Source organism: Triticum urartu, chromosome 3 (assembly GCF_003073215.2).
Source record: "Triticum urartu cultivar G1812 chromosome 3, Tu2.1, whole genome shotgun sequence".
Taxonomy (NCBI): domain Eukaryota; kingdom Viridiplantae; phylum Streptophyta; class Magnoliopsida; order Poales; family Poaceae; genus Triticum; species Triticum urartu.
In genome coordinates, this window is record NC_053024.1 from 746,376,655 (window position 1) to 746,401,067 (window position 24,413).

At 46.9% G+C, this 24,413-nt stretch overlaps 3 protein-coding genes across 4 annotated transcripts; 1 reads left to right on the forward strand and 2 right to left on the reverse strand.

Annotated features, from left to right (window-relative positions):
* Positions 1-4,073: 4,073 nt before the first annotated feature.
* Positions 4,074-5,615, reverse strand: LOC125546432 (probable serine/threonine-protein kinase PBL25). Its single transcript, XM_048710703.1, has one exon. It carries the CDS (start codon positions 5,613-5,615, stop codon positions 4,380-4,382), a length of 1,236 nt encoding a protein of 411 aa, XP_048566660.1. The 3' UTR covers positions 4,074-4,379.
* Positions 5,616-6,016: 401 nt separating this feature from the next.
* On the reverse strand, positions 6,017-13,607 carry LOC125546431 (E3 SUMO-protein ligase SIZ1-like). 2 transcript variants are annotated; one of them, XM_048710700.1, is made up of 17 exons: positions 13,392-13,607; positions 13,162-13,242; positions 12,809-12,851; positions 12,554-12,632; positions 12,282-12,450; positions 12,052-12,179; positions 11,465-11,521; positions 11,175-11,262; positions 10,602-10,677; positions 10,158-10,231; positions 9,842-9,949; positions 9,567-9,728; positions 9,108-9,212; positions 8,844-8,924; positions 7,380-8,763; positions 6,913-7,206; positions 6,017-6,293 (listed from the first exon to the last, which is right to left on the reverse strand). In XM_048710700.1, exons 1-16 carry the CDS (start codon positions 13,416-13,418, stop codon positions 7,079-7,081), a joined length of 2,790 nt encoding a protein of 929 aa, XP_048566657.1. In that variant the 5' UTR covers positions 13,419-13,607; the 3' UTR covers positions 6,017-6,293; positions 6,913-7,078. The 2 variants fall into 2 exon arrangements, with proteins under 2 accessions (XP_048566657.1, XP_048566659.1); XM_048710702.1 differs by having other exon boundaries at positions 12,282-12,447; positions 13,392-13,606.
* A 3,791-nt stretch (positions 13,608-17,398) lies between these two features.
* Positions 17,399-21,972, forward strand: LOC125546433 (protein IQ-DOMAIN 2-like). The gene is made up of 5 exons (XM_048710704.1): positions 17,399-17,750; positions 17,838-18,248; positions 19,366-19,581; positions 20,775-20,894; positions 21,009-21,972. Exons 1-5 carry the CDS (start codon positions 17,685-17,687, stop codon positions 21,738-21,740), a joined length of 1,545 nt encoding a protein of 514 aa, XP_048566661.1. The 5' UTR covers positions 17,399-17,684; the 3' UTR covers positions 21,741-21,972.
* Positions 21,973-24,413: the final 2,441 nt, after the last annotated feature.

Below are 24,413 nucleotides of genomic sequence, written 5' to 3' on the forward strand. Positions count from 1 at the left end.
CTTGACTAGCTCGTTAATCAAAGATGGTTATGTTTCCTAACCATTGACAAAGAGTTGTTATTTGATTAACGGGATCACATCATTAGTTGAATGATCTGATTGACATGACCCATTCCATTAGCTTAGCACCCGATCGTTTAGTATGTTGCTATTGCTTTCTTCATGACTTATACATGTTCCTATGACTATGAGATTATGTAACTCGCGGGGGGCGGAGGAACACTTTGTGTGCTACCAAACGTCACAACGTAACTGGGTGATTATAAAGGTGCTCTACAGGTGTCCCCAAAGGTACATGTTGGGTTGACGTATTTCGAGATTAGGATTTGTCACTCCGATCGTCGGAGAGGTATCTCTGGGCCCTCTCGGTAATGCACATCACTTAAGCCTTGCAAGCAATGCAACTAATGAGTTAGTTACGAGATGATGTATTACGGAACGAGTAAAGAGACTTGCCGGTAACGAGATTGAACTAGGTATTGGATACCGACGATCGAATCTCGGGCAAGTAACATACCGATGACAAAGGGAACAACGTATGTTGTTATGCGGTCTGACCGATAAAGATCTTCGTAGAATATGTAGGAGCCAATATGGGCATCCAGGTCCCGCTATTGGTTATTGACCGGAGACATGTCTCGGTCATGTCTACATTGTTCTCGAACCCGTAGGGTCCGCACGCTTAAGGTTTCGATAACAGTTATATTATGAGTTTATACGTTTTGATGTACCGAAGGTTGTTCGGAGTCCCGGATGTGATCACAGACATGACGAGGAGTCTCGAAATGGTCGAGACATAAAGATTGATATATTGGAAGCCTATGTTTGGATATCGGAAGTGTTCCGGGTGAAATTGGGATTTTACCGGAGTACCGGGAGGTTACCGGAACCCCCCGGGAGCTAAATGGGCCTTAATGGGCCTTAGTGGAAGAAGAGAAGAGGCGGCCAGGGCTAGGGCCGCGCGCCCCTCCCCCCCTAGTCCGAATAGGACAAGGAGAGAGGGGGCCGGCGCCCCCTCCTTCTCTCTCTCTCTTTTCCACCTCACGAATCCTATTCCAACTAGGATTGGGGGAGAAGTCCTACTCCCGGAGGGAGTAGGACTCCTCCTGGCGCGCCCTATGGTGGCCGGCCAGCCTCCCCCTCTTGAACCTTTATATACGGAGGCAGGGGCACCCCAGAAACACACAAGTTGATCCACGTGATCATATTCTTAGCCGTGTGCGGCGCCCCCTGCCACCATAGTCCTCGATAATATTGTAGCGGTGCTTAGGCGAAGCCCTGCGATAGTAGTACATCAAGATCGTCACCACGCCATCGTGCTGACGGAACTCTTCCCCGACACTTTGCTAGATCGGAGTCCGGGGATCGTCATCGAGCTGAACGTGTGCTAGAACTCGGAGGTGCCGTAGTTTCGGTGCTTGATCGGTCGGGCCGTGAAGACGTACGACTACATCAACCGCGTTGTGCTAACGCTTCCGCTGTCGATCTACAAGGGTACGTAGATCACACTCTCCCCTCTCGTTGCTATACATCACCATGATCTTGCTTGTGCGTAGGAATTTTTTTGAAATTACTACGTTCCCCTACAAGGTCCATATCACAAGTGGCAATATAAAGTGATGTTCTTTCGCACTAAGATTTTGTGCATCCAACCATAAAAGCGCATGAAAACCTCTGCTTCCCTCTGCGAAGGGCCTATCTTTTACTTTTATCTCCTACCTTGCATAAGAGTCATGGTGATCTTCACCCTTCATTTTTACATTTTATCCTTTGGCGAGCACAGTATGTTGGAAAGATCCTGGTATATATGGCTAATTGGATGTGAGTTTTCATGAACTATTATTGTTGACATTACCCTTGAGGTAAAACGTTGGGAGGCAAAACTATAAGCCCCTATCTTTTCTCTGTGTCCGATTAAAACTCCATATCCATAAGTATTGCGTGAGTGTCAGCAATTATGAAAGACTATATGATAGTTGAGTATGTGGACTTGCTGAAAAGCTCTTATACATTGACTCTTTCCTATGTTATGATAAATTGCAATTGCTCCAATGACTGAGATTATAGTTTGTTAGTTTACAATGAAGTTTACGATTCATATTTGAAATTGTGATTGAATTATTACTCTAGCATAAGAGATCATATGGCAAGAATTATATAAGTTGTTGTTCTAAGAATGATCACGATGCCCTCATGTCCGTATTTTATTTTTATCGACAACTCTATCTCTAAACATGTGGACATATTTTTCGATTTCGGCTTTCGCTTGAGGAAAAGTGAGGTCTAAGCTTGGGGGAGTTGATACGTCCATTTTGCATCATGCTTTTATATCGATATTTATTGCATTATGGGTTGTTATTACACATTATGTCACAATGCTTATGCCTATTCTCTCTTATTTTACAAGGTTTACATAAAGAGGGAGAATGCCGACAGCTGGGATTCTGGGCTGGAAAATGAGCAAATATTAGAGACCTATTCTGCACAGCTCCAAAAGTCCTGAAACTTCACGAAAGTCATTTTTAGAATATATAAAAAATAATGAGCGCAAGAAGTTCCAGAGGGGGCCACACCCTGCCCACGAGGATGGGGGGCGCGCCCTACCCCTGGGCGCGCCCCCCTGCCTCGTGGGTCCCCTGGTGGCCCTCCGATGCCCATCTTCTGCTATATGGAGTCTTTCGATGAGGAAAAAAATCATAAGCCATCTTTTCGGACGAGACTCCGTCGCCATGAGGCGGAACCAATCTAGGGCTCTGGCGGAGCTGTTCTGCCGGGGAAACTTCCCTCCGAGAGGGGGAAATCATCGCCACCGTCATCACCAACGATCCTCTCACCGGGAGGGGGTCAATCTCCATCAACATCTTCACCAGCACCATCTCCTCTCAAACCCTAGTTCATCTCTTGTATCCAATTCTTGTCTCCAAGTCCAGGATTGGTACCTGTAGGTTGCTAGTAGTGTTGATTACTCCTTGTAGTTGATACTAGTTGGTTTATTTGGTGGAAGATCATATGTTCAGATCCTATATGCATATTAATACCCCTCTGATTATGCACATGAATATGCTTCGTGAGTAGTTACGTTTGTTCTTGAGGACATGGGAGAAGTCTTGCTATTAGTAGTCATGTGAATTTGGTCTTCGTTCGATATTTTGATGAGATGTATGTTGTCTCTCCTCTAGTGGTGTTATGTGAACGTCGACTACATGACACTTCACCATTATTTAGGCCTAGAGGAAGGCATTGGGAAGTAATAAGTAGATGATGGGTTGCTAGAGTGACAGAAGTTTAAACCCTAGTTTATGCGTTGCTTCGTAAGGGGCTGATTTGGATCCACATGTTTCATGCTATGGTTAGGTTTACCTTAATACTTTTGTTGTAGCTGCGGATGCTTGTAATAGAGGTTAATCATAAGTGGGATGCTTGTCCAAGTAAGGACAGCACCCAAGCACCGGTCCACCCACATACCAAATTATCAAAGTACCGAACGCGAATCATATGATCGTGATGAAACCTAGCTTGACGATAATTCCCATGTGTCCTCGGGAGCGCTTTTCTCTATATAAGAATTTGTCCAGGCTTGTCCTTTGCTACAAAAAGGATTGGGCCACCTTGCTGCACTTTATTTACTTTTGTTACTTGTTGCTCGTTACAAATTATCCTATCACAAAACTATCTGTTACCTATAATTTCAGTGCTTGTAGAGAATACCTTGCTGAAAACCGCTTATCATTTCCTTCTGCTCCTCGTTGGGTTCGACACTCTTACTTATCGAGAGGACTACGATAGATCCCCTATACTTCTGGGTCATCATGGGTGAGGAGGGGTGGAGTGGTAGAAGGGGGGGGGGGGGGGGGGGGGGGGGGGGGGGGGGGGGGGGGGGGGGGGGGGGGATGACGGTGATGGCAAGGGATCCCTCCCGGCTGCACGCGAGGGCAACTCGGTATGGGTAGGGGAAAAGAGAGAATCTCCACCAACCTTTGTGCCCTCTCTTTCAATGTTGCGGATGTCCCTTCCCTTTCCTTCCCTTTCCCTCATGCCATCGCACATCTCCTCATCTTTCCCCCTCCTCCTCCACCTTGAGACGTCGGCCCGCTGTCGACTATTAGCCGTAGCACGAATGCGTCATGTCTCGATTCCGGTCTGATCAAAGTTAATATGACAGGTGGCACTGAAAAAAAGATTACTATCGATGTGCAAAGTTTGTCTCTAGCTCTTTCCAATGCAACTCATCATCAGGTACTCATACAAGTATCATCTAGTTGATCCATCAAAACTAGGTACAACCAATGGCGCCAAAACCAATCAACACGTGCGGTACGGTCGACTCCATCCATCCTAATAATGAATTAATTAAGCTCAAGCTAATTAAGCTATCTCATCTAGGCTTCTTCTTCTTGTCGCAAGGTTTCATCGGCCTGCGGCTGGGGCGGGGGCAACGGCAGCGGCTGCGCGGCGCTGGCGGCGGCGGCCTCCGCGAGGAAGGAGAGCGTGACGGCGGCGTCGCTCATGCACGGCCTGGCGGACGCCTGGTCCTGCAGGCACATGGCGGCCACGGCCACGGCCTGGTTGAGGTCGCGCTCGGGGAAGTCGCCCCGGAGCAGCGGGTCGGCGAGCTCGCGGTAGCGCTTGCTGTCCTTGAACATGGGCGCGGCCCATGTGACGAGCACCTGCTCCGGCGCCGGCCTGGCCGAGTCCACAGCCCTGCGGCCCGTGATGAGCTCGAGCAGGAGGACGCCGAAGCTGTAGACGTCGGACTTGACGCTGAGGCGGCCGGTGCGGATGTACTCGGGCGCGCAGTAGCCGTAGGTGCCCATGACGCGCGGGGAGCGCTCGGCGGGGCCGGGGCCGGCGGCGGAGGAGGAGGTGCTGCAGAGGCGGGCGAGGCCGAAGTCGGAGAGCTTGGGGCAGAAGGCGTCGTCGAGGAGGACGTTGGAGGACTTGAGGTCGCGGTAGATGACGGCCGGGTTGGCCGTCTCGTGGAGGTACTCGAGGCCCCGGGCGGCGCCCAGCGCCACCCGCATCCGCGTCTCCCAGCTCAGCGCCGCCCTCGCCGTCGCCCTGGGGGTGGCGGTGGCGAGGCGGTCGTCGAGGAGGAGGAGGTGGTCGGCGAGGGAGCCGAGGGCCATGTACTCGTAGACGAGCAGCCGCTGGTGGCCGTGGGAGCAGTAGCCGACGAGGCTGACGAGGTTGTGGTGGTGGAGGAGGCTGAGCATGAGCACCTCCACCACGAACTCGCGGTCGCCCTGCAGGCCCTCCAGGTCCAGCTGCTTCACCGCCACCAGCTGGCCGTCCTCCAGGCGCCCCCGGTAGACGCGGCCGAAGCCGCCCTCGCCCAGCAGGCAGTCGGCGCGGAAGTCGCCCGTGGCCGCCGCGAGCTGCTCGTAGGTGAAGGAGCGCGCGCTGCAGCTGGTGATGTTGCTGGGCCGCGTGCTCGGCTGCCGGCTTGCCGCGAAGCTGCCGCCGGACTTGCTGGAGGAGGAGGAGCGCAGGCTTCTTCGCCGGGAGCCGAGCCGCTTGACCGACGGCAGGGGCGCCACCGCCGGTGCCTTGTCCTCCTCCTCCTCCTCCTCCTCGCCGTCCGCCTGCGGTGGCTTGAAGCATGAGAAGCAGCTCATCTCCGGCGGCCGTGCATCGATCGATCGATCCGAGTACGTACGGCGTTTGCTGTCTGTTACCCGGCCGGCGAGGAAACAAGGGAAGAAACCAGATTTAGTCTAGTTTTGCTTGCTTGCTTAATTATGGATGGATGGATGTGTTCCGGTGGTTGTTAGGCTGACTAACTAAAATTAGGACGGACGGCCGGCCGGCCAGAGATAGATAGATAGATGCACACCAACAATGCAGCAAGTACATTTATTTTTCACACGTGCTTACAGTGTGATGCATAAAAAGAATAAATGATATGATGCTACATTTTCCAGGTTATCACCTGGCCTGCATTTGTTGTTCATGGAATGTAATAATAATAATCATGAACAAAATTCCGGAAAAGAGTAACAAGCATACACAAGAAACATGAAAAAAGAATGTAATAATAGTAAACATGAAAAAATAATTTAATTTCCGGAAAGAGTAGGAAGTATACTAGGGCATCTCACTCAATATTAGCAACACACAAGCCAACCCCTAATTACAATTTAGTGATACACAAACCTCCACATCTCTATTTGTTTGCCTTCCATTTCGGCAAAGCACATATATATTTTTATATAGTCTGGTGGTCAAATGTACAATATGCTGCAGCAGACTGCCACAAAACCTATCAAGCCTTCCTTGCTCACTTCCTGTTATGTCTGCACCAATGTTGAAAAACACAAACACACGTCAGTGCATTATTATTTTTCCGATCAATTACACTTCATCACCTGGTAAACAATTTCAATGCATCACTAGCTGAATCTCCACGCGACGAAAAGAAAAAAGGACTACATGAATGATGCTACTCACTGTGCCAGGCTTAAACAGCAACAATGTAAAAATATTGGATAAAGCTTCCCGGTTTTTACCATATGATATCATTGCAACAAGATGCCTATTTTGGAATCTCTCAACTTCATAAACTGAAATCAGTTTAGGACATAATATATTATGCGTGTGAATCAACAAAAACCACAATACGTATGATATATCATCCATGGACTAAGACAGTTAACCTATATAGCATTATAGCATACTTCCGTATCGATGCTGGCAAGCATAAAGCCATCTGTATCTCCTAGTAAAAGAGAAGCAGAAAGCCAGAGCAAACTAATCTTAAAACTTAGCCATGTGCACATTTCTTCCTTCATAAGGTGTAGCTATCTATATGGTCTGAACGGTATATCTAAAAACAATCCAGTTTGAACCTAAATATTCCCATTATTCGCCAAAACTGCAAATTTGCATTCTTAGGAAAACTGTAGTAGTACTCACCGTCAGATGTCCTTCAGGCGCACCCTCATTTCCAGCACTTGAAACTTCTGTAGTTTATACATCAGGTTAAACTATGAAAACATTCATGTTGGTTCTTCTTTACATCGGCCACAAGTACATCATGATTTCACAGCTATCCAAAGTAAGAAAGAAGAACTACTCAACGTCACTGCTGTGTCGTTAGTCGAGGCCTGACGGATCGAGGCTGCCGCGGAGGAGAAAATATCTTTTCAGCCCTTGTTTTTGAATTCCCTTTGTTACGCCTCTCATCATTCAAGCTGGGAGGCGAGCCTTCTGCAAACAACACGGGGAAAAGAAAAACAAAAGGCTGTCAACACTAAACCAACTAAACACTGGCACAAAGTATTGGGCCAGTTTAATCAGTTTATCAGCGGAGTTAATCAATCAGGAGAAAAACGGATAAATAACACAAAAGATAAAACTGAACTCATAGTAAAGAGACGAACCAGCATCACTCAATGGTTCCATCCTTCTCTCTTCCAGTGCAATCTGTGCTTGTGCTTGTCGGTTCGACGTCTCTGCCGGTTCCATTCTTCTTTCTTCCACTGCAATTTGCGCTTGTGGGTTAACAATGTCTGCTGGTTCCATCCTTCTCTCTTCCACTGTAACTTGTGCTTGTGGGCTCAACGCATCTGCTGGTTCCGTCCTCTCTTCCACTGCAATCTGTGCTTGTGGGTTCAACGCATCTGCTGGTTCTATCCTTGTCTCTTCCACTGCAATTTGCGCTTGCGGGTTCAACACATCTGCTGGTTCCATCCTTGTCTCTTCCACCGTCATTTGTGCTTGTGGGTTCAGCGTGTCTGCTGGTTCCATCCTTCTCTCTTCCACTGCGATTTGTGCTTGTGTGCTCACCGTATCTGCTGCCTCAGACTGTTCATTACTACCTCCACCCGCCGCAAGTGTAAGAGATATCCAATCTTCGTCTTCATCGTCATCAACAGGCTGGACCCCATTTGACATGTTGTCATGTCCATTCCGTTCTTCCTGAACGGGAACGCCAGATGGTTGAATAGGAAGAAAAATCCGCAGAGAAGAATCATCATTGCCGAAAGGCAACAGGTTATCGACCAAGCTTCTGGTGCGTACATGGCAGGTAGAAGGATCTCGAACCATGGAAGTGTCACTAGAGCCAGCATGGCAGCCAAGGGTATAAGCACTTGGCGCTGCATCAGATGAATTGTGAGAACCAAGTAGAACATCAGCTCCGAAAAAATTGAACCCTTGCTCTGGTTGGGGTTGCGCAGACCAGGAAGTTATGTCAAAAATATCGCTGTTGTCGTTGAACAAATCAAGGCCAAGGCCCCCAACTACACCACCCTCCTGGTAACTTTCAGCAACTCCTGGCGCAGAAATGGGAGCAAATCCCAAACCACCAACATCACTATAGGCAGCTGGTGGAGACACTGTCACAACATTGTCATCATCGGAGTCGCTGAGAACAATGACATCTGCATCTTCGAGCTGTTGCTGTAGTCTATCATCAACTCTGTACATCTCACCAATTTGCGTGCTGCACTCACTCACACTTAGGTAGTCCCCATCCCTGTAAATTCCAGTGTGGCTACTGCTCATAGGCTTTGAGGGCTTTATGTCAACAGCTTTACTAGCTTCCCACAATCCATTAAGGCCTAGATTTCCCTTGCTGCCAATTCTTGAAGCTTCAGATTTTACATCACCAGCAACAGGTTTAGCGTCTTGTTTCAGTTCACACAGGGAGCCGTCAGGCAGGTGCCACAGGGACAATTTTATATCTTCAACATCACCCTTCACACGCCAAGAGCCATCAGGCTTCACATCTATCTCAGTGACATCTTCACCGCAATTCCGAACCTGAATCACAGGAACAGTCTAAGAAAACCATAAAACTGCTAACAATACACAGAAAATGAAAATGACTTATTCAAACCTACCAGAGAAGCGATCCGGTTGAAATACCGATCAATGATCAAGCTCTCAATAGAATAATTCTTCAGACATGTTGGACATTGCCACTGCAAAAACCAACAAGTCTTTAAAAATAGGGCCACGTCAATCTGAAGAAAGTATGCATTTAAATGGACCAACCAATCATAATTACCCCGTCCATTGCCAAATGGACCAACACAAGTTGGACCAAAGTACAATGTTCATTATGCAGAGATCCTAGTTATGGATATGGAGGAATAAAATCTTACCTTTCGTGACCGTTGATTCAGCTCTACAAAAGTTTGCAGATCAAAAGAGCCCATGTGAGCACAAGGCTTGAACCTTCCCGCAGTCCTTATCCGGGATCCACTATTCTGTGAAATATTATCAGATAAAAAAATGTTCAACCCTTGAAGCTTGCATATCAGGAAGCACTGTAGAAAAGCTTATTTTGTACGTTGTGATGATATACTAATATAATGGCAGCCAAATACAGCTAGATAACCACTCGGTTGGAGTCAACTCAGTAATTCTTAACTTTTTTGGATGTCTGTCATTCCTAACTTGAGGGAAAGTGTGGCATGTAAAAGGACAGTATCAAGAGACAACCAGCTCATTGATCAATGACAAAGATACTGTTCATATATGGAATTCTTTCTTAAAATTCAAAACAATAAAGGCAATCTCATAACTAGAGGGAAAACAGAAATATGTAGAGAAATGCTCACAGGACAACGCAGGCTGACAGGAAAGAAGTCGGCAACCACTTCCAAATCACTATCGCTGTCAGCATCATCTGTAGTATTTCCACCTCTGAGACAGCGACAAACACGAGCAAGAGAATCCTCAAAAGACTCGCCATCAGCTTCCTTTGGCACCAAGTTTAGAACCTGAAAAGGTAATGTTTTAGTATAGATGATGGCATGTTTATTATCAGAAAAGTTTGCACCTTCTACAATTCACTTCAACAGCTAGGTAAGTAACAGGAGAGAGAGAAAAAAACCTGGTCAACTGTCCTCCTCTTTGCAATTCTGATCCCAAAACAAAATGGTCGGGCATCATCACTTGATAAAACTATTTTATTCTGTCCTTCTCGGCAAAAGGTTGTTATCTGCAAAGCAGTCCAAAAACATAAAAGCTCTGAACTGTGCAGATGTGTTGTTTACAAGGGACTCACAATTAAATTAAATTGAATTGTTTCTCAAAAAAAAATGAATTGCCAAGAAAAGCAACTGATAACTTTAAGATGACTAAAGACAGATGATAGACATAGTTCTGTTGGTTAAGATGCACTAGCGATGAAATAGGAGTGCACTCACCACCGGCCCATCATCCCGTCCATTAATCCCTAGTAACTGAGTGCTAGGCCTGGGAACTACTCGCACTTGTATACCTGATGAAAACATGAAACCAATATTGAGAATGATCCTCCATGCCTTGCTCATAAAAGAATTTACCAAGATAAATGCATTGCAACACCTAAACAAGGCTCACTGTACATATCTGCATACAGTATATAAAATTATAAATGAACAAATAAAATCTTCAAAAAAATAAATCGATAAATTCACTACTTGATACTAGTGAACTACAGCATGACTCGAGGGCCTCTTTCGAGGTACTACATGTCTACCTCTATTTTGGAGTATAGAAATGACTCAAACTCTGAGTCTGAGGACACAAAAATAGGACCGCATGAATCATATAACAAATCATGTCTGCGATCTCAACTGTACTAGAAAGCTGAAAAGCAAAAGCTGTACCGTTCACTTGTAAGTCTGCATTCTGAGGCCAGTGCATCCTGAACTGAACTTTGTCGTTCAGAAGCATACACCAAACCTGCAAAGGAGCATGCCCTCATCAGCAACATGCTGCATGACATACACAAAAAAACTACTAGTGTGTTGTCTTTACAAACAAACAACTAGGGAGTTTAACCCTATAACGAGAATATAACGCTCCAGCAGCCCAGGCCTACAGGCACTGCACGAGATAAACGTAGGAATTTTGTCCTTGTACAAACATAACGTTAGAAAGTGCATTTATTCTTATTCATAATAACGAGAAAAGCACCATGTAAAAGGTTAAAAATCACAAAAAGAAAATCTGCAATTTGGTTCTCTTGAAGGAGTTTCGCCTTTGACAACATGACAAGCAATCATGAACATGCCACACTCAGTTAATTTTATAGCACCCTCCCCTTTAGAAAAGGTTATGAAAAAGCAGCATCACACTGCTAATAATTTCCATATGACATTATTAAAGTGTCATTGTCCTTGTGGAAAGGAAATGTAAAGGATGACAGTAATCAGTCTCAGAGGAAAAGGGAATCAAACCTGAATATCATATTCCACTCTCTGAACAGTCTCCCTCTCAGCTCGAGTAAGTAGAAAAGTTCTCTCCACACTCTGAGGAACATTCACTCTGCAAATGGTTGAGAATTCTGTAAGATTACTGTGGACTGAATGTAGCACATAATAGTGTGACTGACAAAGCCAACGAAGAGTATTCTACTACAAATAAGGTCACTCCTTCCAATATAATTTGAAATGCTCAGTAAGTGATGATTATAGTGTAGCAATTACCAGACTATCAAGGAATACATTGCCCATAAAGTTACACTCACCCATCATTTGTAATCAGTCTCACAGGTAGTAAAGGATTTCCAGTAGTAATCCAATATCTGCAGGTTCAAAATAGTCACTGTAGCAAATGTGCAGAAAATATTTCAATTCCAAGCAATCCATGCAGGAATAGAGACAAAGTTGTATAGAATCAATAGGAAACTTATTGGGTTAAATCTTGTTCCCTCAGATATTGTCATGATATACTAGAAGACAGTTTTAGAGACAAGGCGCAACATGTAGTGCTACACGAGAGCTCCAAATAAGATCCATAAGGTTCCTTTTCAGCCTACTGGCAAATAATGGGAGTCTGAATCAACCAATCAGTCATACAGTTGATGCAACTCTCGACCTGACAAGTTCGTTAAATTCCTACCTAGGTTACAACAGTAGAGTTGTATATGTATAAGGATCATGATTAAGTTTACCATTAGTGCCCATTTGGTTGGACATGCTAACTTTGAATGCTGGAAGCAACAAATAGTCTGAATTGCTTTGAAGTTTCCAGTAACAGTAGTGCACCATATTTGTCAAGATGGCAAATGACAGAAAGAAATAGCAAATAGAAGTGGATTGTAGGAGGGTATACGGGTCTGCTCGGATTAGTCGGCACAACTGACAAAAGTAATGCTCTGGAGCTTCAGGTCTGACACCCACTGCAGGCTTCTCTGGAATCAGCACACAGTCGATATGCTGCTGGACCTGGCAATCGTCGCACTAGAAGAAGCAAGCACACAAACAATCAAACAAGTGTAGAAAACATGGTCATTTTTTGTACGTTGGAGAGAAGGACAGCCAGGGCAGGGCAGATGGGCACACCTTGACCACATTCCCGAGAACAAAGGATTGACCACAAAGGCAGCCAGAGTCAGGGCCCAATTGTTCCTTTTTAGCTTTGATGATGCGGTTGAAATCCGGCGTGACAGGCAGCTGGCTCTGAGCAGGAGATACCACGAGGTCAGGAGGACCGTGGACTTGCATCTTCCTGCTATGGCAATGAATGAATGGTGTGATAAGCCAAGTACCAGTAGCACTGAAATAGGAAGGAAAGAAGGGTGGACAAGTGGGAAATGGCATGGAAGCTAGCTAACCTGTATATGTCGTCGACTATTTTGAGCACCGCCTCCTTGCTGGGCGCGTTCTTCCTCCCTCGACCAAGGTGCCATTGGGCTGAGGCAGCAACATACATATCAAGGCAAGTTAGTAAGTAGCAGGTGATTTTTTTTCCCTAAAAAAACGCTGCGGCTGCTTTGCAGAGATAAAAAAATGTGGCATTGGTTTAAGTTGATGACAGGGGTGCATTGCACGGGCACGGAGAGGGTTGGGAAAGAAGTGGGGCGGCTGACCTTGGTCGTCGGAGAGCAGGGCGAGGATCCTGTCGACGAGGTCCTGCAACAACAACGCATAGATGAGATGATTGGAGATGGATGACAATATAACCTGGTGCAGCATACGTATGAGAAGCTGTTGTGATGGTGGGTAGAGTAGTAGATAATTTGGAAACATGAGAGAGTGGATCCATCCATTGAATTGAATGTAGTTAAAACGGATGGAATAAATAGTGATGGGTACTACTCCTAGAGAGCAGTAATGAACAAGGATATATATATATGATAGGTAGTATGGTAGGAGGGAAAGATGTGGTGTGGGGGATGGAGATGAGAGGAGATGAGATGAGATGAGATGAGATGAGGGGTACCTGCTTCTTGCCGTGCTTGGGGAGGGAGAGGTGGATGAGCACGTCCTTGAGCTCCTTGATCCTGAAGTAGGCTAGCTTCTCCTGCAATCACCAACAAGTAGAAGAGCAACTCAGGATTAGATTAGATTAGATTACTAGACGGGACCCCTGGATGGAACTGGAGAATGGATCCTAAGCAAAGAAGCGAGCGAGAGAGAGAGAGGGTGTGTGTGGATCGGATGAGGACCGACCTTGCAGGTGGAGGCCAGGTCCCCCATGGCGGCGGCGGCGGCCCTGGACCCAGTCGAGGTCGGCGGCGAGGAGGGCGGCGGCGGCGGCGGTGGCGTGTGAATCGGTTCGATCGATCGGTTTCAGTTTTGTGGCTCCCCCGCCGCCGGACGGGGGGAAGGGGGAAAGGGTGGGGGGACGGACGGACGCGTCCGCCGCAAATCAAATCTGGTTTTCTTCGCCGCCGTACGAGTCCGCCTCTCTGTCTTTTTTTTCCTTTTTGACTCAAACCAAATCTTCCTTCTCTTCCTTGCTATAAACCCCCGTCATTATCCATCTCATTACACCATTTCTTTTTGAGAGTAGCCAGCCATTTCAATGTGATTTAAACCTCATTAATCCATCATTCATTATTTAGTCGCACTAGTAGTTTGCGTCGAATTAACGGTCATTTTCCACCGGGCGGTGCGGGGTCAACGGCGATGTAAAAGGCTTCCACGACGTATGCCAACTTTTTAACTAACTTTTTCGCATCCATTCCCTGATAGTTTCAAACTAGGAAAATATGCCATCGATCGACGTCAATACAGCATCTTCGCGTGGTCGACCGCTTTGTTGCGTTGCCTCGTCATTGTGCTTCGCATCTTTTAATCCGTGTCGCTGCGACCGTTCGATAACATCAACCCACCATTTCTAAGTTGTAACCGATAATTTTTGCACGGCCATTATCATATTAGATAACTAACTAGAGTCGGTATTTGCATCAATACTTTATTACGAAATTTGCTACTCGCTAACACCTAGAACTGAAACAATGTCTATATTTTGCAAATTCAAAACCCAGGGCTCCACCCGTTAATTAAGAATAAAAGCATTACCCTCTTACTTAGCCTAGCTACCCCTCCTCCCCCATGCACACACACTGCCGAGAGAAAATCATCGTCGAGGTTGCTTGCAAGGGTCATCATCATCACCTTTTTCCAAAGAAAGCTACTTCAACTTCGTTACATCGAACAAGCCATGAGGTTATCCGACCTGAGTTCCACGCATCCACGCTTGCCTATGCCAAACAACAAGTCATGAGGTTATCCAGCCCGAGGTCCACGCATCCACCCTCGCCTATGCCAAACAACAAGCTATGAGGTTATTCAGCCCGAGTTCCACGCATCCACGCTCGCCTATGCCAAACATCAAGCCATCTAACACAAGCATATTTGCAAGGAACCTCTGATTTCGAGTACAAGCAACAAATGGGGAAAATAAGCAAATATTGCTCCGCTAGATAAACGGCCATCATCCGTCACCGCTCAGACCCTGCCACGGCAACCACCACTCCAAGAGAAATGTACAAGCCTGGGACCTGTGAGCATGTGGGCAAACCAAGTACCAAGCCATGGAGCGACTCAAACAAGACTCAAAAGTCATGCCTGGCCAACACTGAATTGCAACCCTCTAGTCAAGATGGATGTAAACCTTTTTTAAGAAAACTCGCCTTGTGGAGCTTTACTCAATTGGCGAAGGTAAGCCCAACCGTAAAGTGCGGGGCAAAAAGCTAGGGATTACATCCAAGTTCTTTACAAGATTTCCAAACATTAAAGCTTCTTTAATTGTGTTATGAGTTGCCTCATTTGCCTAACACTAAGCAAAAAAGAAGTTTGAATCCATGGAAAGAGTGTACGATCTCCTTCGTCTGGCATAAAATATGGTAGTCTATTGATTTTTCTGAGCTTGACTTTCATAGTCTTTTAACTTTTAGACAATCAATTTCCAACTGAACATGCTGAAGATCCCTATTGCGAGCAAATAGCGACGCATCCCGACATGGTAGCATCTCCACCGACATCAGATCCAATACCCGAACATAGAGGGACACCAAAAGTTGCCAAGAAATTTCCCAAATGGGCTCTTGCAACCATCCCAACTCCTCTTCGACCACCCAAAACAATGTACCGTCATATTTAACCTAACCCAAACCGGTTCAAGAGCAGTCCATTTGATAACTGTCATCAGTACATGAGCGTTTTTCAGCACCTAGTCTAGTTCTCGAACAATACCATACATAATGATCATAGGTTGTTGCCGCTGGTACCGAACTCTCCATGAGTGCAATTATTTCTCAAGTGGAAAAATGCCTACATAAAAGTTACCATAATTGCCCTTCCTCCTTTTGGCACCAAGCATGGGTCCAAAATATATACCGTCCAAGTATTAAGGTGCAGCCTTGGGATATTAAGCTCGAACAGAACTTGTGTTTCCTCCCAAAAGACCGTCCAAGTATTAAGGTGCAGCCTTGGGATATTAAGCTCGAACAGAACTTGTGTTTCCTCCCAAAAGAGCTTGGCCTGATCGTATGTCAATAAGCGATGATAAAGAGACTCTTTTTCAAGTCCACACATGGGAGAAATGGCAGCCTGCCTGATGTGCATCCAATGCAACTCTCCAAAACTTGACAGCAAGCCCCTGATAGCTCTCCATCAAAACACACGAATCCACACAGGTTCTAACGGGCTGTGTGGATCTGGGTTGTAAATGGGCGATATGCAAGTATGCATTTAGCAGGCCTATCATGGTCCAGTCCTTTGAAGTTGGACTAAGTCAAGTGGGCCTTAAGCAGGCCTTTGATTGACCAGCCTTTTTAACTAAGCAGTCCATTGTTTAGATCACGTCACGTGTCTATACGACATAGGTGCATGTCGTCCATTGGATGGGCAACACTTGTTCCAACCAAGAGCTGACGCGTGTTTTCGTTGGCGAATGAGAAGCCGGGACGTGGATCGGAGTATCGTACCCACATGGAAAACCTTGCGACATAGAACCTTGTCAATCAGAGCCCACGATTGTGCCCCCGCCACGTTGATCTCATCATCGGTCACAAGCTTTTGTCTTCCCCATGATTGCGTCTCGCTGAAACTAGAGTGGAAAGGCTGGCGCAACATCTTAGAGAAGAAGATAGAAGGAGGTGAAAGGGGAATAGAAGAGACTGTGTGTTGTGACAGGTCATTCGATGTCCCTCCTCTCACACACTACGATACTATACCGCTATATAGTGGTCACGGTCTGGGCTTGACTTTGTTGCGCAACTGGGCTTCACTGCCCATCTGGGACTTCCTTTGCTTTTGTCGCTTGTCCATTCTTCTCTCGACTTTGATGGCAGTAGTTAATAATGAGGTCTTGACACCATCACATAAATGGCTCTTTAACATTGATCGATATGTGGGTCCTCAAACAAGAACCCCCGTGCATATTCACGAGCATCTGCGTCCAGATGTATCACATTACCAACCATATCATCAATTTATGCAGGCCATGGAAATTAAGCCCAACATATTAGAGGGGAGGTTGACCACCCCTACCCAAATCTTGAGACGGTTAAACTTTTAAGTCAGAAGTGTGTAATATGATGCTGAACACCTCCAAAACTACAAAATGATTACAGACCAGTGACCTCCGCCCCATATCCAATATCGAAACTTGCAACAAAAACATTGTCCCCCATAGATCTGAAAATCAGGGCCTCCAGGGTACCCTGAGGAGGGAAGAGAGCGTCTTGAATCGTATTCACGTGCAAAACCTTCCGGTATAGAACTCCACCCATCAGGGCCCACAATTGTTCCTCTTCCACATTGACCTCGTCATCAACCACAAGTTTTTGCCTTTTTGATTCTCCCTAAACTATTAACATCCTTTTTGTCTATGCTTAAACTTGGCATGGTGGCCCGACCTCCAACTCAACCCAGGTCTCATCTTTTCAGCCTCCGCAAAGGATGGAAAAGTACACCAGGCACCTCGGGCGAGAGAGCCGGGAAGAAGGGATCTCTAGCGTAGAACAAGGGAGCCGACAACCTTATAACCCTACTCGTGTAAGTTGAGAGATTAGGAATCATCCGGGCGCCGCCTCGCTGCTCGAAACTTCTCCTCCTATAGTCTCGGTTTGAGATGTACGTTTCTTTTTTTTTTGGGGGGGGATTGAATAGTAAAATTGAACGCCCTCACGCGCGCATACATTTATACCGTACGTAATTCACGAGATGTGAGTGGTGGTGTACACACACGGTACCTGGGTTGGTGGAAGCTGGTCTGCTCTGGTGTGGCTGTGAGTGAGAGGGAACGAGTCTTCTTCCACCTTGCAGCTCCTCTCTCTTGTTGTTCCCGTCACGGTGCAGCAAGCAAACAAACAAACAATCAGATCGACACAGATCCGGTGGTTGCCTCACCTCACCGGATCTCCCCATTCCTTCGCCTCTTCTTGCTCTCCACTGGACTGGACTCGAGTGGAAGCAAAGCAATCATCTTCATCTTGGAAGGAAGATTGATTGATGGGGAAGAAGCCCAAGTGGCTGGGCGCCGTCAAGAAGGCTTTCAGCCCTGAATCCAAGGACCAGGTACGTTAGTCAGCAGTAATTTGCAAATCACACACACACACATAGACTGAATCCTGACCCAATTCCTACTGCTGTTCGATCTAGCAGAAACTGCAGAGGAGATTGGCCGCCGCCGGCAGCAGCAGCGCGGCCTACCCGCGGGATCTGACGCCCTCCGCCTCCTACCTCCAGGCCCGCGCCTCCTCCTCAGGCTCCGCCCTCCCCCGCTACCCCGACGACTTCCCGGAGGCCTCACTTCCTGCTCCGGCCCCGCTCCCCGTCGCTCAAACTCTAACTCTAACCCAAGAGGAGGAGCATGAAATTGAGCATGTCGCCGCCGCGCCAGCGCCAGCGCCAGCCACGGATGCGCCGCTCCCTGCCCCTGCCCCTGCTGCCGCCGCACCACCACCACCACCACCACAGGCACAGGCCGCCATTGTGCCGGCTCCTTGTTCCTCTCCCATCCTGTCCAGGGAGCTCGCCGCCACCAAGATCCAGACCGCCTTCCGAGGTCACCTGGTAATACCCCCCACCCCCAAGGCCATCAAATACATACATTCTGCTTTCTTTCTTGACATAGAATCCCTTCCTTTAACATCAAGGCCATCAAATACCAACTCAACTGCCACTGCCAGTTTTATATCATCCTTGATGATCAAAAGCCAGCCCTCAACTTGCGAGCTTGTTTTATAAAATTGGCATCGGCTGATGCATTTGCAAGTTTTGGCCTATAAATAGACCCCATTTTCATTCTGATGCGTTTGCTTACTCTCACGGTTTGCTCATCAACCATGCATGCTACTTCCTCCGTTCCTAAATATAAGTCTTTCTAGAGATTACACTACAAACTACATACGGATGTATATAGACATATTTTAGAGTGTAGATTCACTCATTTTGCTCCGTATGTAGTCCGTAATAGAATCTCTAAAAAGACTTATATTTAGGAACTGAGGGAGTAGAATTAGTTCATTAATTGCAGTGATTTTTTCTTTCTTTCTTTCTTTCTTGGAGTTGTGTACTCATTCATTCCACCATTTTTATTTATGCCAACTCTCTGTTTTTTTTTTTGGCTCCAACTGCCACTGCCTTTGCTGTGTGGTGTGAGGCAGATTGTCTGCCACTGCCTAAGCAGGGAAATCGAATATGACACTTGATGTACCCCCCCTAATGGAGCTTTAACTGAATATTTTCTGTTACGCATTAGCAGAATTTTTTTCTTACACATATTTTTAAGTATGCCAAGCGAAGAATCACCGATACCGGTTTCCCCCATGTATGAATATCTATCTATCTATCCAGGCGATTAATTACTGAAACCATCATTCTTCATAGACATAGGATTCCTGTTACATCAAGACCATCAAATGCCAAGTGAACTGTCAATTTTATATCAGCGATGATTAATTAAAAACTAGTCTTGAACCTGCAAGTTAGTTTTTTTAATTCCCTAAACAATGTATGCTAAGTGTAAGCCTTTGTTGTGTGAGGCAGATTGCCTAAGCAGGAAAATCTAACTTGACACTTCCTGCAGTCCTAATGGAGCTTTAACTGAACCTTTTTTTTTTGTTACACACTAGCATCTTTTTACTGATACTATGAGTGTACCGACTGAATTGCTGCTATCCATTCCCAGGCAAGAAGGGCGCTGCGGGCATTGAAAGGCCTTGTCAGGCTCAAGTCTCTGGTCCAAGGCCACTCCGTCAAGCGCCAGGCCACCAGCACGCTTCGCTGCATGCAGACTCTATCCCGGGTCCAGTCCAAGATACGGACAAGGAGGATCAAGATGGCCGAGGAGAACCAGGCCCTTCAGCGCCAGCTCTTGTTGAACCAGGAACTAGAGACTCTCAGGGTATGCAGCAAACATCATCATTAATCAATAGTAGTAATATTCTTTATAGTAAAACATTTTGAACCTCCATACCGTTTTACTGACTTCCTAGCCAGTGGTAATTCCAGTACCATATGTAGAGCCTGATCTGATATCCTTACTGCTGTTGAAGCAGAAATATGCAGAATACTAGAGCAGTACCGTTGATTGGACCTCAACTTAACACACCGTGGTAAATACTGAGAGTTCTATTGATGATTGTGAATGGGAGCTGTAATACAGAGGGATTGTGTGTTATACGTTACTGGATTTGCTGCGACTGTTTAGCCTCAGTTTTAGTAGTCCGGTGTCGCCTATCTGAAGCCTGAATAACCATTGTCATATTATTGCAGAGTCAGTATTTGTCTGCTAATAAGACTCTTGATACTAAAACATTTTGAACCTCTATACCGTTTACTTAATTCCTAGTGGTATTTCTAGAATCTGATCTGAAATGGTTAGTGCTGTTGACCAGAAATATGCGTTTACAGTAAAACCTTTTTGAACCTCCATACTATTTTACTGAATTCCTAGGTGTGATCCCAGTACAATATGTATAACCGGATCAGATATTGTTAGTGTTGCTGGACCAGAAGTATGCAGAATACTAGAGCACTAGCGTTGATTGGGCCTCAACTTAACCCACTATGGTAAATACAGCGAGCTCTGCTGCTGATTACTGCTGGGAGCTAGAATACAGAGGGATCATCTGTCATGTTGCTGTAGTCCTTGCTCTTTAGCCTCTGTTTTATGTTCTGACACGGTGGTTTGTACTTGGGTGTTTCCTATCTGAAGTCCGAAGTCAATCACTGTCATACTGCAGGGTTTGAATTACTAGTCAGGATTTGTCTGCTTTTGATTTGATTCAGTATGCTTATTTGCTGCTCTTTACACAAGACGACTTTGGTTTAAATAAATGGTTATAAGAATGAAAAAGCAGTTAGCATTTGCAGAGAATTGAAAGAGTAATGTACCTCTCTGCAGTTCAAGATGAAATCCTTGTGAAATTCAGAACATATCTATACAGTTAAGGGGTCTGAGATTTTAGCACTTTAATGTGTTTATTATTCAGTTAGGGCTATTTTTTGACATTTACTTTTGTAATAAGCATGATAAAAGCACAACCATATGAAAAGACATGTAACAAACTCTTCCCTGTTATTATATATAATAAGATGGGAGATCAGTGGAATACCAGCCTGCAGTCCAAGGAGCAGATCGAGGCCAGCCTCGTGAGCAGGCAAGAGGCCGCAGCTAGAAGAGAACGGGCCCTCGCATACGCGTTTTCCCATCAGGTCAGTTTGGTTGCATCATATTCAGTTCACAGCAGTCCATGCTAGGTTTTCATCAAGAGTCTTAGACAGACAGCATTTTGGACATGCATTCCTGTTTTTTCTTCTTCTTGACAGTGGAAGAGCACCTCAAGGTCTGCTAACCCGATGTTTGTGGACCCGAGCAACCCGCACTGGGGCTGGAGCTGGCTGGAGCGGTGGATGGCGTCGAGGCCGTTCGACGGCCGGAATGGGACGGCCGAGAAGGATGGCAGCAGCGTCGACCGCACGTTGGTGAACAGCACCAGCCTGAGCATGAACCTCGGCCAAGTGGAGACGGTCACAAAGGCCGACAACCAGGTGGTGGACTCTTTGAAGCCGAACGATGATAAGCCCACGCCGCTTTCGACTCCGAAGCCGTCCGGCCCTGCCCCCAGGCAGTCCCCGTCGACGCCCTCGCCGGTGCTGGCGAGGAAGAAGAGCGCGACGCCCAAGAGCGGAGACGGTGACGGCGACGACGCGAGGAGCGTGGTCAGCACTGTCCGGTCCGAGCGGCCCCGGAGGCACAGCATGGGCGCGTCCAGCGTGCGTGATGACGCGAGCCTGTCGTCGGTGCCGAGCTACATGGCGGCCACCAAGTCGGCGTCGGCCAGGGCCAAGTCGCGTGTGCAGAGCCCGATGCTGACCGAGGGTGCTGCTCAAGCTGAGACGCTGGAGAAAGGATGGTCTTCTGTGGGTTCAGCGAAGAAGCGGCTGTCCTTTCCGGCTGGGACGCCGCCGCCGGCGACGAGGCGGCACTCCGGGCCTCCCAAGGTGCGGCAGGCGGCCGTGGAAGGTGGCACCGCGGAACGGGACTCGTCGCTCGTGTGACATGCTTCGTGGGAAGGAGATTCAGTATGGTCTGGAGCAGATCGGAATTTGTTGCATTTGTTGAGTGATGAAAGGAACATATAGAATGGTGTGTTGTGTGCATCCATTTGATTTGTTTTGTTTTGATTTCTTTTGTATGATGGCAGTATTCTTATTTGATTATTCATCATTGAATAAAAAGTAGTATCTGCCTGTAATGAAGATAAAAAGTACTAGTAGAATTTTAGATTTATTTGCAGGGCAGATCATCATCATGTGTATGGAGTAGTATGTATGTGTGCGTTGACAAGACGACGAGGAGTTTTTTCTCCAATATATATATATATATATACGTATAATCGAATCAACTATGGTGTGGTGTCGAGAGGAGAGATGAGGACGTTGCTAGTCCGGAGCAACGACGGCGTGGATTTCCTGGTGTCCTACCTGGACGCGACCCAATCCATGGTCCTGGATGCCGAGACCATCTGCTACGACGGCGAGCCCATCTACTTCAACATCCACGGAGAAACCCTCTCCAAGGTCTTGCACTACTGCAAGAAGCACGCCGGCGACCACGACGACCTCCACACCCTCTACGACCTCATCCTCGTAATTCATCGACTTGTTCTTCCTCGGATCGATCGCAACCATCAATTACGTACTAATCGTTCGTTTGGTTGACGACGTGCAGGCCTCCAAGGAGCTGGAGGTCCGAGGCCTCATGGACCTGGCATGCGGGGCCATCGCCGGCAGGATCAAGGGGAGGTCGCCGCGCGAGGTCTGCCACCTCCTCCACATCAGGGGCGTCTTCGTCCCGGACTTCCACCACCACCAGCTCTCGTCGGCGGCGAGTAGCGGGTCTCGTTGGACTGATGGAGAGCTCAAGCTGACGGAGAAGGCGCTGCGGGCTCTGCACGTGGTCCGCGTCAACGAGTTCACCTCGTACGAGCCCAAGCAGGACTACCACGTGTGCTATCGCTTCCACCACGAGTTCAACATGGCCTTGTTCGACTACCACAAAGAGAGTCAGTGCATATTTCTCTCTATTCACTATTCACTATTGACATCCATCAACAACCTAAGTAAACCCTTACAGCTCGCTTCTGCCGTGGCCCGCCGCTCCACAAGACAACACCGGCGCGCGAGTCGCTCGTGGGAGCATGCCTCAACATCAGATCCTTCAAGGTACGCGAATCGGACGTCGGCTTCCCGATCAACGTGTTTGGCACCGTCGTCGCAAGGGACTCGGTGGACTATAGATGCGTCTATCTCTTTAGGCGTCACAGGGACGATCCCCAACTCATCACCTCCCCGGTATGCGTGCATCTTCATCGCTTATCCGTCCATCGGCGTTTGGCTCTTCCTTCCTTCCTTCCTAGCTAGTGTGCAACACACACTTTTTACATGATGTTTCTCCCCTTGATTAAACCCCTTCTGCATGTAGGATGATATGATATCTTTGTCGGACCCATGTCGAGCGCTAGTTCCGCAGAGTAGGGTTCATTTCGAGATCAATTTGAAGATCAAGTGCGATGGAGGGGCGGATCAAGATTTTAGCAAATGCTTGCAAGAATTCGATTCGGTCCGCCTCGCTACAGGAAAGGAGACCATGACCCTCGGTCTAGATAGTTATCTGAGTAGGCTGGAGTTGTCATGTGTGCAGGTTTACGCACCCGTGGAAGCCACCTTTGCCATCAATGTTCTAAAGGGCCCGTGTAATATCTCGAGAGTAGTCGTTGCGACTCGAGGAAACTTTAGTGATCGTAGAATCCTATACGAAGCAACGGGCGACAATATAGTGATTGGTGACGGTGCTTCCGTTCCGTTGACTCGTCGTGTGGTAGCCGTCCCACGGGATCAGAAGCTGGCGCTCTTTCTTGTCGGCGGCGACGACGTACTTGGACACCTTGCCCTCACTCTTGGTCATTCTGACGAAGTGGTCAACTGTAAGATGGGTTGCGCTGAGCTTGAGGTGAAAGTTGCTTGGACGGCTGTCCCGAGAAGAAAAAGACCTAACATGTTTAAAGAGGTCGGAGATGTGCGGCTCTTGCTGTGATAATAGCTTTTGTATGGTGCAGTGGTGTATCTCTACCAAAATGCAAGGAGCTGTTTTTGTTTAGGACTAACTAACAGTTATATGATTAATTAATGTATGATTTTTATCTGATGAATCTGCAAGCATAAGTAGAGGCCTATCTGGATGTGAATCTAATGATATGATTTGAGATGAGAAATATAGGACACATGCCGGTGCCAGAGGGGGTTATAATTTGGACTTATCTCAAAGAAGCAAGGTTGGCATTTCGACAAAGGAAAGGAAAGGGAAAAAAAATAAACAACAATCAATTATCTGATGTTACATGATTTGATTCATTGATTGATTACTGGAGTAAGTGTAATTAAAATCAAGAGAAGGGGATATGTGTATAATTTTCATTTTTAGCGGGTAAACAACGTGTCCAGTGATTAGTGTATGCTCCCCATTCCATTTCTAGCAAGATGAGCACACCATTCGACTAATGTTGATGACGTGGGTTGCAATAACATATGGGCTTAGCATTTAGGTTGGGCCTAACCATAATGCAGTCTTCCTTGTGCTGAAGTTCGGGAACCAACCTAAAATCAACATTCTTCTCATCTCATGGGCATCTTCACTGTTTTTTGCGGTGGGTGGACGCTGTCTACTCCCGT

What these genes read in the sequence shown, in the direction of transcription:
- LOC125546432 (XM_048710703.1), bottom strand. Translation starts at nt 5,615, where the DNA reads ATGAGCTGCTTCTCATGCTTCAAGCCACCGCAGGCGGACGGCGAGGAG.
- LOC125546431 (XM_048710700.1), bottom strand. Translation starts at nt 13,418, where the DNA reads ATGGGGGACCTGGCCTCCACCTGCAAG. An exon ending in TGCAGACTTACAAGTGAACG is followed by an intron (nt 10,232 to 10,601) that starts GTACAGCTTTTG and finishes TGTTTTCATCAG; the next exon opens with GTATACAAGTGCGAGTAGTT. An exon ending in CTGTCAGCCTGCGTTGTCCT is followed by an intron (nt 9,213 to 9,566) that starts GTGAGCATTTCT and finishes AATATTTCACAG; the next exon opens with AATAGTGGATCCCGGATAAG.
- LOC125546433 (XM_048710704.1), top strand. Translation starts at nt 17,685, where the DNA reads ATGGGGAAGAAGCCCAAGTGGCTGGGCGCCGTCAAGAAGGCTTTCAGC. An exon ending in AGGAACTAGAGACTCTCAGG is followed by an intron (nt 19,582 to 20,774) that starts GTATGCAGCAAA and finishes ATATATAATAAG; the next exon opens with ATGGGAGATCAGTGGAATAC. An exon ending in CATACGCGTTTTCCCATCAG is followed by an intron (nt 20,895 to 21,008) that starts GTCAGTTTGGTT and finishes TCTTCTTGACAG; the next exon opens with TGGAAGAGCACCTCAAGGTC.